The 17,577-nt window shown below is 44.0% G+C and overlaps 1 protein-coding gene across 1 annotated transcript; it reads left to right on the top strand.

Moving 5' to 3' along the window:
- The first annotated feature begins 1,019 nt into the window (after positions 1-1,019).
- On the top strand, positions 1,020-3,063 carry LOC107272078 (leucine-rich repeat-containing protein 15). The gene has a single exon (XM_015748826.2). It carries the CDS (start codon positions 1,330-1,332, stop codon positions 2,713-2,715), a length of 1,386 nt encoding a protein of 461 aa, XP_015604312.1. The 5' UTR covers positions 1,020-1,329; the 3' UTR covers positions 2,716-3,063.
- Positions 3,064-17,577: the final 14,514 nt, after the last annotated feature.

The raw sequence follows: 17,577 nt of genomic DNA, 5'->3' as shown, positions 1-17,577 counted from the left end.
CCCGTACGAACTAACTACACGTAAAGTCATAAAGCCTGAATTGCTCGGAACATACATAAACCCAACCACCTTTGGGCTTGGGTATCCCACCCCCTATAATACCAACCCCTTGGAGCATCTTGCTTATTTGCTTACTTGCTCCAGGAATTGCTTTAATTAGTAACGTCCAATATTACGAAAAAAAGGCGGGTTTCGATGTCGGCGAATTTTCGAGTGGAAATCGAGATTGAAAATCGGCCATGGCGAATAAATTTGTAGTTTCTTTAGAAAAGGGGATGATTTCGAGGGGTTGTGTCTGAGACAGAGCGTTATGAATAATTTTGATTATTGAAACGTGGAGAAGTTCGGGGTTCGGTCGGAGGCTTGAAAAGCTTTATACAGCCAAGGAATTATTTACTGGCAAACAATAATCTTGTATCGATTTTGCATTTATTTGTTCATTTAAATACGCGTTTGCGGCAAGATTACGGCATGCGCGGGTAAAACGGAATCAACGATCGTGACCCGACTGACCCGGGAAATGTCGCATGTCGAAAACCCCATTGCGAAGCTTGGTTGATCGCGAAACTTCGAAAATATCGTTTAAACTTTCCCGGCATTACGATTGGTATCGCGATCTGCATAATCCTACTCACGATACGTCATTCTTTGTATTCACCATTTTTATTACGACTAATTCCGTTATAAAATTTATGAAAAAAAAATATTCGAACGATTACGACGAGCGTCATTTCAATAATTATCATAACGGTTACAAATGAATCGTATCAGTGAAACGCATTAAGTATATTATAGTGTACTAATTAGAAATTATTCTGATGGCCCTTATCGCTATAATGCTAATAATTGATTAATTAATCGTGCAATCTTTATGAATTTCTTCGGTGCAGTATAGATACGATAATAAGTAGTTCCAATTAGAGCCAACAGATGGCGCCACGTTACGGAAAAAAGAAAAACAAACGTAACCCGCAACTCGCGGCCTGAAAACTTTCCAGTCTTCAATTCCTAATCAGCAACCAATCCACACGTTCCTCCTAATATACCCAGGTTAGGCGCATCACTCGCGACCTAGTTTTAACTCAGCTAACAACGCGTGCGTAAAGGCGCGGTTATTCCTGCAGCGAGAGTCATGTTTTACAAAGTCAAAAGTCAGCCGTTCGTACGCAGATAAATACGCGTTGGGCAGACTCGTGTGTCAAGTGCAATTTGCGCGTGGTGTGTGCATATCGCGAATCGGCGTTGCCCGATAAGGCCATACGTGTAACGTAAGTCGTTGATAAAAGAAGATAATAGCGCGGCAGGTCTGAATCGTCAGTTATCACTGCGATGGCGAACGACACACCAGATGTCGATATTCAGGACGGCAAGTTGCTCCGGGTCACGTGGCAGGGACTGTGCGATTTACGTTTACAAAATAAAAGGATAACCTCGATATCGAAGTGCGTTTTTGAAAAGGCACCGAGTGACTTGGGCTGCATCGACCTACGTGATAACCGTCTCAAGGAAGTGCCAGACTTTGGAAATGCTCGTAGCGCGAATACCTTGCTCCTGTCCAGGAACGAGATAGCCAGCATCAGCAGGGAGTCCTTTGAGTCTCTGCCAAATCTTCAGGAGATAAGACTGACGAAAAATTGTCTCGAGGAATTGGGAAGTCGGATCTTTGCTGATCTTACTTATCTCTACACACTGAACTTGTCTTACAATGATATATCGAGTATAGCCAATGACGCGTTCGCGGGTTTGCACTTTCTCAAACATCTGGACCTAAGTCACAACAGCATCCCTGCGCTTCCCGATTACGTATTCGCTGATCTTAGGTCATTGGAGACGCTTATATTGTCTTGCAACGTTATTTCTGAGATCAATAAAAATAACTTTCGCGCTCTCGATCAGCTTCTCGAACTCGATCTTCATCTTATCAGTATCACGGAACTGCGCGACGATATTTTTATTGATTTATGTAATTTAAAGAAGCTCACGCTCTCGTGGGGAAAACTGTACACCATATCGTCAAATGCATTTTGCGGATTGGAGAGTCTCGAAGTGTTGGAGCTGAACAGGAACCTCTTGACCGCTATATCCGGTGGTCTCTTTCGTCATCTGACCAACCTCAAACGACTTGTATTACCATATAACGACATCACGGATATCGATCAAACGGCTTTCGAGGGTTTGACGAGTCTAAGGGAATTGAATTTAAGTCGTAATCAAATATCGTACCTGTCCGACGGTGTATTCTCGAAAATACCAACACTTACCCACCTCAATCTCTCCTGGAATCGACTATCGGATGTCCTGACACCTGAGATCTTTCAGGGGTTAGATAACTTGGAGGAGCTCGAACTCTGTCGTAATGGCGTCGCTACCCTGGAAAAGGGATTGTTCTCGAAGTTGCCAAAATTAGTCACCTTGAATCTATCGAACAACTGTATTGCTACCATAGAGCCAGGTGCCTTCGACAATCTGAAGAATCTTAAGGAACTCAAACTCAGTTGGAACTATCTCGAGACACTTCCTGAGGATGGTTTTCAAGATCTTTCGTCTCTGGAGAAACTCAGCCTCTCTTACAACAAGATCGCTGACCTCACGCCCGAGATGTTCGCAGGCATAGCTAATATCAAGGAATTAGACTTGTATAAAAATCGATTAGAAATGCTGCCCGATGACGTATCCCGTGTACTGATTCATTTGGAAAAATTGAAAATAACGTGATTAAAGACAAAAGTGCGTATTAACGTTTACCAGTGAAAGAAATCATTACCCAAGAGACAATAGAGACTGAACCATATCTTCATTATGACAAAAATAACATTAATTCGTAATCGACTAAGACTCGCATATTTCCTCATATCGTACCGCCTGATCAAATCCAACGAATCCCTTCATCTTAAAATTCCTCAAAGTCCAGCCTAATCAGACTGTATCAAGTACAATTTATCTTAAACATCCGCATAAGTCTATAAGCCACGGTTAATTAGTGTCGCCTGACCAAAATAATTTTTACGAAAAAAAAAAGGGAGAGAAAAAAATAAAAAATTATGACAATGATTTTTATTAAAAGTAATAATTTTTTTTATCCACCCCAACCTACCCTTGGTAACAAAAAAAAAATTCTAAAAATTTTCTCTATACCCAATACTTTATCTCGATCCAATAGTTATCGATAATGATTAATAAAAAGGATTGAAGAATTTTAAGGGTACAGGCACCAGGGAATGGGTACAGTACCTACAACTAGGGGGTGGTAGAGGGTTATCAGGGGATGCAAGACTATAACTCAGCCCGGCAATGCGTTTAACCGGCACATTATCTGTGCGCCAATTAAGTACCAGCATTGTAATACGCCTCATAACTCATCCATCCACCCTTTTGATATTCGCACAAGCGCGCAGCTGGCCCATATAACTCGCGGCGAAACCCGTGGAAAGGACTGAACGTGACAGGGTGCTAGAATCGAGACGTGCTACCGGAAGTAACACCGACCGGACGTGAATCGATTCGACCCATCCGATATATATACCCATGTATATACGTAGGTAAATATAGTAAATATAAAGCCAAACAGAGTACAAGCTACGTAAAGTACGTACACCTGTATAATGTATACCTATATATACGCAAGACTCGAAGAAGAGGACGTTTCACGTCGGGGCTGCCGTCGAGAATTCACTGGCTTGACTAACTCAAGAGCGACGGTAAAGTTTGGAAATTCACCTAAAGGATGGTTAGGGCCTCCCATGTATACAAGGGTGGTCAACGGGGTCCATCGAACTTTCCCAGCCCTTACGAAGAGACTGAAGGAGATTAATTGATACCTTGCGGTTTCCAGAAATTTCATCGCGGACGGAAGTACTGAAATCGGACATCGCAGTATCGATAATTCGATTATCCGTTCGCTGCTGAGCGTCTTTGGCAAAACAAGATTTGGTATTAAGGTGCGTTCACATCTCGTTACAGGACCGCATCTCCGAGCGATCTGACCAGCACTATTTAGTTTCCGTCATCTTCCGTGTCTCCTGTCTGGTCCCCAGCGACTGCATAATCGCGTTAGAAGTTATGGCTGGTACACGTGGTTCGGAGAGACGTTGGTACTCGGCAATACCAACTTTAGTTACTCCAATCGTATACCTTGTTATGCACTCGTTAAGGGTTGACGTCAAACTTCTATTTTGCTTCTTGAGCAGCGTAGATAAATGTCCGTTTAACGAGGGTGAAATACGGACTGTTGGGCATCAATTTCCGTAACGAGATACCTACCCCGTTCCATTCTGTTAATCTCCAGCCCAAAAATTATACCCACGAGAATACAGGCTATTTTGAATATTGAGTCATAAAATGTTAATTAACATAATTAACTATCGAATTAATATTTTTGTATGAGTCAGCAGCATACATATATACAAGCGCTGTGGGATTCTTATGACGCGTATAAAACCGCCCCGAGATATTACGATTCCTTGCACGGACTTCCAGTGGCGCAAACCCCCGGGCTAGTTCGACTACCTTAAGAGAAATGCTTTCTCGGTGTATAAGGGTTGGCAATAACTGCAGCGGGTCCGATGGAAACGCATTGCTAGCAGCAACATTGGCTTAATTATTCAATCGTCGCATTGCGGTAAAACTTACCAGACTGGGCAGTGCTCCTGATTATCTCGATATGGCTGGGTATAGGATGACATTGAAATTTAAGGGTTCCAATAGGCTTTTCTTATTGCTGATAATACACGTAGCTCATCAAGATTTTCAGAACGGAATATACCCTATTGTAACATACAGACTGGGGACTTGGGCGCCTGTAAACGTGGGTTAAAGCCTTCCCGGGGCTTCCACGTTTCTTCAGGGGGTCGCTTCGGTTTTAGGGGTGGGTTCCCAGCCCCGGGCAGTTCCCGCACAGCCACCTGTTCGACAAACCCACTATAATAATTACACTGACCAGAACCAGTCGACTGTGGGGAGACGACGTACTGTAAGCGCATTAACGTAAGGCGCTTATCTAATTGCTGACCAGCGCAATTACATATATTACGATTAGCCGGCGATACACGTTGCACGGTGTCGAACGATCGCAGCAAGGGTATAACTTGGGGTCACAATGCTCTTCCGATGTCATTTGGATAAGCTTGACCTTTTGCTACTTTGTTCGACTTTATTTTTTTTTTCGAATTTCAATCTGTGAACTTTTTTTTCCCCTTTGGAAAACCAACCATGACGTTTACATGTAAATGCGACGCCTTTGCGTAATTCCACTTGAGTACTGGAAATAAAGGAAAAGCGAGAGGGGACCGTGCGAAAGGAAGATCGAGAATGGGGAAGGCAGGGAAGAGACAGGGATGGCGAGAGAGTGAAATCGAAGTGAAAAAAATGGAGGACTAAGGGTAAGCCCACGAGGAAAAGTTCAGCATTTTTACCTCATGCATTATGGAGAAGTTAGTTATTAGACATAAGACGAGCGTAAAGAGAGGAGGAATCCATTTCCAATAGCGCGACATATGTGAATCGCTCTAGAATGGCCAGGCTGGTATAGATTTTCAATTCAGCGAGATATTTTCAATATCGTTGTCGCACGCTATCCCTTACAGCTTGTCTGCATGCCTGTGCCGGAAGCGATGGATCTGAACGGTATACGTGAGAATGTTGTTCCAGGGAGAAAAAATATTCTTTGCTGATACATAGTCGCGTGAATTTTCTTCCTCGTAGAACGAGCCACGTGATACTCATCTCGTTTGGACGTATTTGAAGAAAAATTTTGTATTTTTGTTTAAATTCTATACAAATGGCGGGAAAAAATGGAAATTTCGAATCTACGGACGACTCGTGCCCATCGCTCATCACGACTACTGTATCCAATTCTTCCCACTAGATTTCTCATCCTCAATCTCCATCTGCTCGGTTATCGTATTATGACACGCCGTCGATATTAAATCTATGTAAAGGAGTATCTTTGCCCGCTCTGAATCCTGGCCAGATAATATATGAAATATCAAGACAGTCTGGTACACTCTGGTGGGCAGTGTGCATCCTGCCGCATGAATTTACGGGACTTCTTAATTTCACGAAAATTCATCTATGAATGTACCACGTGACTGGATCGTAAGTCAATATACGTATATTTGGCGTTGGGCTGTTTCGGAGACAATTTCAGTATACCATGTATATATATTTTATATATTTTTAATATATTTTTTATCTATATTTCATAGTTTCGTGCATATTTTGAGAATGATCCTCAAACTGCCCTTACGACTGAACGTGCTGACAATAATTTGACGTACCCCAAAATAAGAAATTCAGGGTGTCTTGAAATCGGCCGATTGCTCGATGCTTTATATTTTGTGACCATTTAGCAAACCAGCCCGTGAACTGAAATTTTTTCAAAGTCCGACCCCGAAACATCCACAAGTCCATAGAGTATTCAATTTATTGAAGTAATAGCCCCTGCAGTAGCGCTATGGTTAGAGTGAAAAAGAATTCTGTGAAAAGGTTCGAAAAGTTGGCCAAGGTAAAACGCCAGAGTTTCAAATAAAAAAAAAATAAGAAAAAAAAAACAGAATAAAGTATAGAGGAAATAAAGAAGCAGAGACGATCCCAAAGACTTCCTCTCGACACTTTACGACATCTGCAAGGAGCTGAGCTGCGAGCGCACTAAAAGTAGGTATCGCGGGCTTCTCCAGTTCCGGTTCAGCAGTTCAATCAAGCAGGTAGGCAACAAACCACTGCCGTTAATTGGCCACGGTACCAACTCCGCTTTTACGAGGCAATCCACCTAAATTATCCGACCTGCATTTCCGGCTGACCTAGGCACCCTGAAACTCCACCCCTGGAAATTACATCAGCCCTTTGCCATATAGTGTGCACTATACGCCATACCTGCAGGAAGCACATAAACCCCTGCTACACTCAACATCCTAGAGGAAATGCTCACGAGACACGTATAAGGGTTGAAAGAAAGACATAAACGACCAAGGTACCTGCCAGTAGTCACAGTGCGTGCCTGGACGGCCATCCCAGAAAAATTGGATAAAAAAATTGTAAGCATAAAATCTATTCCCAAGCACATTAAAGTTCCTTCGGTAAAACGAAAAAAAAAAAAAAAATGAAAAACCTATAAGGGTGATCGCACCTCGAAGAACTAGCACCCATACCAACCCCAGCACTATGGACGCCAACGACTTCGGCTTTACCGGAAGCAGTAGAGCGCCCCTCGAAAGTACTTGATTAAACTTAACTTTCCAACTGTCAGTAACAGCAACCCAGGTCTGAGAGCGCGAAGCGTAGAGACTTCATCTCCAATGAAAATGGAGATAGTCAATCCCATGGAGGATCGGTCGACTAGAGGATTTTCAAGATAAACGCTTCGAATCGAAATCCACCAAGTTGCCAAACGTATTGCTGCACTGTAGTATTACTTAGGAATTCTAGACCCTGCAAATATATAGTGACACGTGCTATACGTCTATTAAAATAACCTAACCAAAATCATCTATAAAAAGCACAACTAAGAAAGAGCTTAGCTCCAACCAAGGTTCTAAGCCACATACTATACGTCATCTTGGCTCCGGTACGCCTTGCGGCAAAAATAAAGCTCATTAAGGGAAGTTCTTGCGAGACACGAAACGGCAGTAGGTAGGACAACCAGCACGTAAAACGTATTGTACCCGGTGAGGTGTGGAACCTCTTCCAGGAGCAACCTGGTTGGTTATGTCGTGCTAACATTCGCGTTACTTCTTTATGGCCACCGCAGAAGAACCTAGGTTAGATAAACTATATGCATCTAGTGTATGTATGTATAGATATATATGGGACTACGTACGCTGCACGTCTTAACGTCCCTACGCGCTCCATAAAACTCATCCCTGGTTCGTGACGGTGCATTGACTCCTAAGGCGGGAAAATACGAAAAATCTCTCAACGTCGGGACGAAATTGAAAAGCACTTCTGGGAAAAGAAATTTGATACGCTATAAAAGAGATTCGTTAGTACCTTTTTTTGTACGTATTAATTCCATTATTTTCCTCAAAATTATACATTTTTAACCTTCAGTCCGAAATCTTCGCTCCGAACGATAAGTGATTGATCGAGCATTGATAAACCCCAATGAATTATATGTAGCATGACTTTCACTCGTTTCTAGCGATAATGAGTCCAACAATTTATTTTAGATAGTGTAATCTATCTGACAGTGTTTGAGACTTTGCTTCTTTGAATCGTGATACTTTTTAATTTATATTTCGCTGTAGTGACAAACTGATAACGTCACGTGTGATAATCGAGTCAAGTTATATGAAAAGAAAAACTGTTTAATCCGATATTTCAGGCTGATCGGAGAAAATCTAGTACACGTTATATTTGATATCACAAAGATAACCGACCGATGAAAAGGAGGCAGACCACCGCTATACTTATAGGATAAGGGACGCCGTGCGTCGCGGGTATCACACGCGTCGTCTGTTATTTCAAAGTAAACACACTTTGAGTAGATAAGAGGTTAGACTTAAGTGGCAAATAGAGGGAGGAAGGAGCAATGGCGTTCGAGTGGAGTCTCGTTTTTCTCAGGCGACCTGTCTTTCTATGCCGTCAGTCCCCAAGTGCTTATTCTACATTTGATAAAGTGCTCGTCATTAACGAAGCATCGAAGGGTGGTTTCCGTATCTTTTACCATAAAGTGTGTATATATATACATATATATATATATATATATATATGACGAGTATCGTAATAAGCAGAAAACAATACAACAGAGATCGAAAGATCGTATCCTTCAAAAAATGACATAGAATAAAAAATATTTTTAAAAAATTTTAGTATAACATAATAATAATAAATATAACAATATATTAAATGGGGGAAATAACTTTTCTTGATACTTTATAGTTTATGATATTCGGTCGCTTTAGGTATCGTATGGTACAGGATGGGGGATAAATGAATGTAAGTAGTAGAGAAAACGGCGGATAATATAGATCGAACCGATGAGACGTACACACGTTCCCTATAGATCGTGACAGTTTGTAAAATGATGTAAGCCGCTTATACGGTATCCGATAACGTTGGAAAGCCACAGGAGCGGAGTAGGAATTTTACTGGGTGGAACGATAAATTATGTATCCGCCGCAGGAACATTCAGATTTTCATATTCGCCCGGACAAATTTATTCGCACGGTCGAACGAGCGATCGCATTAAACTCAAATAGAGCATCGCCTGCGACCGCGTAAATAAATTACAGTACGCTCGCGATTTGGCCATTTGAAAAGCGATTTTTCGTACAGCCAATATACGTACGGTAGGTATAGTATTGTGATATGACAATATATAATAGTTGTATATAACGCATGGACATGCTATAGACAGAGTATAATATATTTGCGAATGAATTTTTTTATACGGTTAAAAATAGATGGGAATGATATGCGCAATGGATCTGCGCATAGTGTAACCGGAAGTAAAAATAAAAATGAGGGAAAACGAAAATTATAGCTCCAAAGTCGGACGCTCGACTGCGCTTTCGAGCGGTGTTCATACCCTCGTTAATCGAGAGTGCAAATTCCGCTTCGCAATTGGAAATGTGCGATGCACCGGGCGGCAGTCTGTAATCCCGTAGCCGAAAGTGTAATCCCGAAACAATATTTGTCGTCCGTGACCCGATCCCTATCGCGGGCAAATCTATGCTTTCTGTTTTTCTCGTTTCTCTTTTATCCTTTTTGAATGGGTTCAAAACCGATTTGTAATTGAAAAGCACTGTTCCGTCGGGACGCCAGCATCACTGGGGGGTCGCTGAACGACGTGCCGGTACGGGACTGACGCCGTGGGATAAAATGAGAAAGAAGAAAAAGGACGCTGTGATAAAAATCAGTGAAAAGAACCAGATGCCAGATAAAAGTTTTCTTAATTTTGTGAAAAAATTTTTCGACGATTCTGCATAAAGGAATAAAGAAATTTTTCTTTTTTCAAAATATTTTTATCCTGAAAGACGAAAGAAACGAGCAACAAAAATTACTCGTAAGACGCGAGAGAGATATTTATAGCGTTGAATCGATAAAAGAAAAAAAAAAAAAAAAAAAAAAAAAAAAAAAAAAAAAAAAGATGGATAAAAAGTAGCTGCACGTGGGAAGAAAGATAAATCTTCATAACGCGAAAGAAGGATCCCAATACCGTCAACGCTTCGTAAGCACGGAGGGCAAAATTTCCCTTCGCGAATTCGCAATTACGTGTCGCTACTTTCCCATCCACCAACGAGGGGTGGTTTACGAGAGCCGGGGATTCCTGCAAATTGGAAGTAACACGTTGAAAACAAAAATAATAGCGTTACTTTGCGGTCATGACTACGCACCGCGCATATTGTACCAGTACTATTATTATAGCCCGTATACCCGTGTATCCACTTCCACATATGTTACCACGATACGAAGTTCCCATATCAATTCACGTGTTCCACTTGAATCTGAAAAAATAAGGCTATACGAAAAAAAAAAAAAAGAAACACAACCAACATAACAGTGAGTATACACCCTACCCTGAGATGATAAATAATGATACGTAAATGTAAGAAAAAAAATATATCGATCTCTCGGAAATCTTCGGAATCCCGTAAAGAGGTCCTCCAAGGCTGGAACATATAGTTATAAGGGTGACAAATCAATGCCGGATGGCAGGGTAGGTAGCAGCATATGAGCTCCTATCTTATCAACGCATTATTCAACGACGGAGGCTGTTCGGGACTCTAACTGCCTGCATTTGCATAAATCCATAGATCTCCAACCCGCTCGGCTGCCTAGCCGTGTCTATCCATCTCTGAATGCATGCATACAGCAAATTACAGTTCCGCGAGCGGAATTGTGGTGCCGAGGACTCCGGGCCGGCACGGGACAAGGCAATATCCACTCTAGTTACGGCTTTGTATTGGATTGTTAACGACATCTCTCTATTTTCGGGATGCAAACAGATGACCGCCTTTACGGTCGGTCGCCGACGTCACTAGACGGGACATTGTCCTGCTTGAGTTTAGGATTGTCATGTAGATTAAGTTTAACATCCCCTTCGATGTTTTCCCAGAACCCACCCTCCACCCCTATTATCGCCAATCCCACACTACACCGTACGTAACAGTTGACACTTGGTGTAGTAAGGTCGATGGGATGTACGAAACAATTTTTCTACATAAAAATATACAGCCTCCACTTCCGCAAGGGATGAAAAGTCAATACGGTCCATCCGTTAACGTCGTGATCGTTGACTGCTGAGAGAATTGAGATCAGGGGGGACGAAGTCAAGAAATTTGTATGCCGCGAGGTAACGACCATAAGGGTTGGTTCTGGGTATAGTACCTGTGCGTTAGGGATGCCAGGGAAGAGGGGCACTTCTTAGGGGCGGTTCGTTAGCAGAGAAGCCGGTAAGTCGTGGCGCAAATACCGTCGTCAACGGGGATGGCTACGTGTTCCGACGCTCTACGCCCTGAGCAATCCTCGTTTCTCACTGCTACCCCTCGCCCCACCGAAATCCCCACGTTGCATATGACAAATGCAATCTCACGGCAGACGCGCAAAACCAAAACGGGCGTCTAGCTCAGCCCTCTGTCTGCCTCTCTCTACCCACACGGGCGCAAACGCCCTCACGTACAACGTCCTCTGAAAATTTGTCAGTTGGGCTAGCGCTACGCTATATATATATATATATATATATATATATATATTGGGCTGCTACCCCCTATATAGAGAATCGGATGCCTACCGACTCGATCGTACCTCGGGCAAATTGCACGCATTGGCCGACGTAATAAATTCTACATTTGTCCTGCGTGTGGCAGGAATTTACCATGTCGGACAGCCGTTCGATTGATTCGAAAATGCCGACGTGGAGGTTTCGGTTTAAAATAATGCCTTTTAAAAAATCTAAATATATACCTGACTGTTAAAAGAGACACGGGGATAAATAAAATTTCCATAAAACCGGATGTGTCGCGTATCTGTCAATCTTACTGTCTCCCTCCGCATCCGGATCTGTGCATCTTCGCTATTTTCGTAAATTTCAACCGTATCGAATCTGACGCTACTTTTTTTCTACTTTCGCAGACCGAGCTGTTGATACGTAAAAATATCCCCGTGGCGTCTGTTCCTGTACATGAAATTTGGAGAAGCGATGTGTCTGCTTAGTTGAAAATAACTGCTAGGGATTTTAGAGCTACACAGTCCTGCCGTATATAGTTAATCTAAAACCTACGGATGCACCTACAGCCGACGACACTTTCCGCACGTAGCCAGCGTGCAGAGAGAAGCTAGGCGCAATAATCCTGAAGAACGGAGGATAATAAAGTTGATTCGTGAGTGCCCAAGTCCACGTGCCGTACGTGGCTGATCCGCTGTAAATTTTCCCGTACTCTTCCGCTTGTCCTGTCTCTCTCTCTCTCTCTCCATCCAACAATCTCCCCACTTAATCCCTCTCCCTCCTCAACACGTCCCGAAGAGTCTCGACTCACGCCGGTGGCACACCGCTCGTCCATTTACCAGGATTTCTCTTTCAGCGGCAGGATGCGAGTACGATCGTAAAGTCGGATCCTGGACCAGAGGATGCTGCGCCAATAAGAAGATGGTCAGCAAGGCGAAACTCCCTGAATCCTTGTGGACGTGACGTTCGAACTTGCATCCCTTTCCGGTGCCGGTATTTCCGGCGAATAAATACAGCTACCGGATTCATAGAATATCCATGTTTCCTCCACCACCTCCAGATTCTCAAAATGGATCGAAAAAGAAAAATTTTCAGATGATTCGGCAAAATCTTAATTTGCCCAATATTATTATTATCGTACGTGAAAATTTTAATCGGCGGGTTACTCGAATCGGCGGTCTCAGAATTATTTTCGGAATTGTCATAGTTGATAGCATGACCTAGATAAACAGCGTCAAGTATAATGGTTTGACGTGTCAAGTATAATAAGGGGAAACGGGAACGGGCGGCCAGGTTAAACCGAGCCCTTCGCTGAATGTCTCTGACGGGTCCCAGACGAGTAGTTAATTAACACCTCCCTTGCTCTTACACCTCCAACCTTCGACCACGCTCGAGATCCTGCAGGCAGAAGGCAGTTTCTCCGGTATTACGGAGCCCTTGGACTACCGCGGCGAAAGCTCAGCCGCCGTGGACCACCCTGGAACAACCCGACTACCCGGTGCCTCTCGACATTCGTAATTAAGACGCTCTCGAGGAAGAAAAGAAGGAGCGCTCGGCCGGGTACTGCGGCGTCTCATGTATTTTTAATTTAGATAGTGCCTAGCTGCGTTCAAGATGTTATAAGACACGAATAAAAGGCCACTTACATCGCCCGACGGGGAAGGAAGTCTTATTTCGTTAATTTAACTTCACCCCGGCCATTTCCATCCGACGTTTCATACGGGGTCTTTTCAAAACGGAATCTGAATTACAGGAGAATCTATGTATATCACATGGATGATAAAAATAATAATTTTTGAACCTGTTAGGTACTATGGATACCAGTCAAATATCAGGTACTTTTGAAACACTATCTACAGGATGCAAGAGGTACGTCTCAATTTCAAGCTTAGATAACAGAAGTAACCCGTAAGCCCGAGTTTCATATTCCGAATCCCTGCCTCAGGTGTTCGCAAAGCTCGCTTTTCCATCCCGTCAAGGGATCCTAACGGGTCGTAGCTATGTACGTAGTGGCTCCTCGAAGATACCTCGGATCCTGAAAAATCGTATTCCGTGTATACACGTCGACCCAAGAAATATCGATTCCGAGATGAAGACTGGTGTTCCGCAAGTTGATGGATCCGTGAAATTTGCTAAGAAAATTTCACAAGCATTGAAAATAGTACTAGCATATTTAAATAACATTCCAAGCAATTGATAATCCATTTCTTAAGTATAGTGTATCTATATTGGCGTCTAAGTCTTATAGCAGTATGAAATCAATAAAGATAAACGAACCCTTTAATCCAAGAACGGGAACTGAGGGTGCATCCAGCCAGTACTCAATAGCTCCTTACCTACCCTTACGTTCCTTTATTGATTTTCGATCTAGGCGTCGAAGCGCGAGAAGCACCAGGCGATAATGCGACTAATATCGTAAACGATAATTTAATCGCGCTTCATTCAAGCAGCCATGCCTTCGTCGAAGGAGCGGATCCGACCGAGCAAAATGGTCCAGCGGCAGGCTTGTTCGAGGGATGCTGATCCAATGCCTGAATAGACAATAGGGTGTAGCTGAGACTAACCTAACCGTAGCTATATATATATATATATATATATATATATACAGAGTCAAGAATCTCGTTGGTTTCACTTACGCTTCTACCACCCCAGCATCCACACGTTATATCTATTTTGCGCTGCAAGATGCTGTTGGTTTCCCTAAATACAGTAAGAACTGTCACGAGTCAAGGGTAAACTGGGAAGAACTTGAGGAAACGGCGGATCGCGATAACAACAGCCCTTTCCAGCGGCGCCTACCCAGCATACATTATAATTATGCGTTAACTAGCCCTTAAGCAGAAGTTCCTTCTAACGACGTCGTAACGTCCCACTAACGACGTACTGATATAACAGTGCCAGTATATCCCTACAGTCTACCAATTAGAGAAAGGTTGCGAATCTGCTTAGACGCTAAGGAAAGTCGCAGGGCTTTCTCGTTCAGGCATATATATATATATATCTACAGTGACGATTACCCACATAAGTAAATAGCTATAAAGGTTACAAGCATTTATTTACAGGCACCAATCGTCAAGCTGGGGGTTCGTCCTCTGTCCAGGGTTTGACTGTGGGCACTCGTCATCGAATTCCCTGACGCAATGGGGCCTTAAAGCGTGAGCGTCGCGTTAACGTCCGGATAGGGCTGGGACGCTAATTGATCAAATTACAGGGCAGCGGATATCGCGAGCGGAATGGAAATTGCAGCCTGTTTCAGATTCGTGGGAAAGGGGGGTCGGGTATTTTCAGTTTGCGTAGGAAGGGGGTAGCTGGACCGAAAGGGATGCTGCGATAGAATCACGGCTCTGGGACCGTTAGAGAGGTGATCAGAATCAGGGAGGTGGCCAGGATGATGCTGATGGTACGAGGTCCTCGATTCCACCCCCCAGCCGCACCCCCTCAAGGGCACGTATATTGCCGACTGCCTACCACCCTCTACTTGGGTATCGGGGGATGCCGTTTCACGAGCCTCGAACGGTCAAGTGTTCATTGCTGGTTCATTCGCGTAAATTCCGCTTTAATTAATGACTCCGCCAATGATTGATCGACAGTATCGCTGATTGGTGGTTGAGTCCTGTTGATTTGCGGCTGAATTTATCTCGAATTCTACCACGCTGGATAGGAGAGACTGCTCTTGGGAAGGGGTGAAACGGAGGGGAGAACTGGACCGGGGGGGATAGAACGACTAGAGGGTGCAGGGAGTGTAGGGGAGGATGCATCCGACGCTGACGCCGACGCCCGACGTCCGACCACCTCTCCCCTCGCCGTCCCCCTGGGCTCGACAAAACGCACTGTGACTGCTGCCCGTCAAGGTGTAATTTACAGTATAATTAACTATTCCAGCCAGTGACATACCGCATGACCGTCGATTTTTTTAAAACTTTTTTATTTCGCCTGGACAATTTTATTTATCCTTACTTTACCGCTTCCGTGACCTTTTTTTTAACTTGCGCCTTTCGCGTGATCGACCGATGCGAAATTAAGGGCGAAACATCCGAGATTAGCAGTCGATGTGTATCGGTTCTTTGGATTGCGAAGTAAAGCACTAATGTGAAATAGGCTGTTCCTTCCTGTGTTGTGTTACCTTTTTGAAAGAATATCAGACGGTAGAATAGACTTTTCGTAATTCTGACAGTCACTATCGATCTTGACAGGTTTGAATATTTACGCGAATAAAATTACACGTGACGCATGGGCCTAGCTGATCCTCATGTTAGAGGAACGATATGAATATGACGATAAAGTATAAGCGAGAAAAAAGAAAATGGCGCGAGTCGAGTTCGTCGAGGGTTAAATCGATTTAGGAATACGTGTACCCACGTGAACGCACCTGCAGTTTCTAGTTTTATTCGTCGGTTCGTGCGCTTTAAATTCACTGACTGCACCATTGCACTGTCTACATTGATAGAGGCCGAGCATGCTTTGGAGGTAAAAAGCTCGAGAATTGTAGGTAGGGAGTGTAAGAGAGGGACTTGAGAGGAAAAAAAATATATATATATAGAGAGAGAGAGGGATGACAAGGGAGATAGAGTTTATATGTGTGGAAATGTGAGAAAAGAAAGAGGAGCGAGAGAGAGGGGAAAGAGGGACCAGTAGTCGGAGTAAGGGAGAGAAGAAAATCTTGAGAAATCGAAATTGCAGGTTTTCGTTGAAACGCTGGACTGGCCGGACGTGACCAGGATCCGAAAAATGCAACGAAACCCGCTCGGGCCAAGATAAATAGGATATTCCGGGATAAATGCTTACCTACGTGCTTTCAGGGCTATTTCCGCGATGCGGAAAGCGGACGGCCGTCCCGACGCCTTCCCACCGTCGAATTTACCTAGGAAGCCGGCGAATGTCGCGCTTCGCGAAATTCCCACTGGCTTCCGGAATTCCGCGAATTAAATGAACCGAATAATTGCACTCCGAGCGTGCTTCCCTAGTCCTGCTACCTTCGCGACTCTCCACGAGCTTCCCTGTACCCTCTCTGTCTTGACTGTATCCAGGCGTCCCGACGCCTTCCCCCCCTTTCCAGCAACTTCTGGGGGAACTCGAGACTTTTTCTTCTCGAAGCTTCCAGAAAGCGGCGTTTACTTCGATACCCCTTCACCCTTCCACCCGGTAAAGAACCCAGACTGCACTATACCCATTTACCGTACTATACTATACTCCATTATACCCACGTATACCCGGTGCTCCAGTAAACACGAACTCGGTAGCTCTGCAAAACTTTCGAATTCCCACTACGTGAGACTCGTCGGATCAAAAAGACGGCAGGTGTGGTCATCGTCAATGTGGAAGCGACTTGGACACTGATGGATTAAAGGTGTCAGGTGCGCAACGACGTCACTTCCGGATGCAGGAAGTAAAGTAAGGAAGATTAAGTCACGTACCGCACGTTCGACTTAGGACGGAAAGGTAAGAGCTAAGGGACGCGGAGAGTAGGATGGTGGGTGGAACAAGTGGGAACCGTAGGGGTTGCCAGTGTCAAGGGAAGTAGAGAGAGACCGGAACCAGGGGTTGGTGCGAATGGATGGCAGTTTGACAGGGAAGGGTCGTGAACTTTATGTCCATCCATCGGTCGGTCCATCCTGACCGGCGACCATCCCTTCGTCACTCGAAACATTTGGGTAAGCTGACTGACGAAGCGTTCCCGAGGGAGAACATCTGCTGTTGCGTAAACCAAACCAGGAAGAGAATCACCAAGCGATTTTAGCTCTGGGTCCTTTACGACGTGGATTCCTCCCACGGACTCATCTTGCCAACTGACCTTCCGCTAGGTTACGTAAGCGTCGACCCCTGGACCAAGACCTATCTGGGGGTGGAAAGAGAGAAATCTTTACCACCCTGGTTCTTTCATCTCGAACTGCGATATAACCCCCCCCCCCCCCCAC

The sequence above is a fragment of the Cephus cinctus genome, unplaced genomic scaffold (assembly GCF_000341935.2).
Source record: "Cephus cinctus unplaced genomic scaffold, Ccin1 Ccin1_scaffold1109, whole genome shotgun sequence".
Taxonomy (NCBI): domain Eukaryota; kingdom Metazoa; phylum Arthropoda; class Insecta; order Hymenoptera; family Cephidae; genus Cephus; species Cephus cinctus.
The sequence above is the reverse complement of the archived record's forward strand: the minus strand, read 5'-3'. Positions and strand labels throughout refer to the sequence as shown.

Bases quoted from the DNA above. Each gene is read 5' to 3' on its own strand.
- LOC107272078 (XM_015748826.2), top strand. From the start codon at position 1,330: ATGGCGAACGACACACCAGATGTCGATATTCAGGACGGCAAGTTGCTC.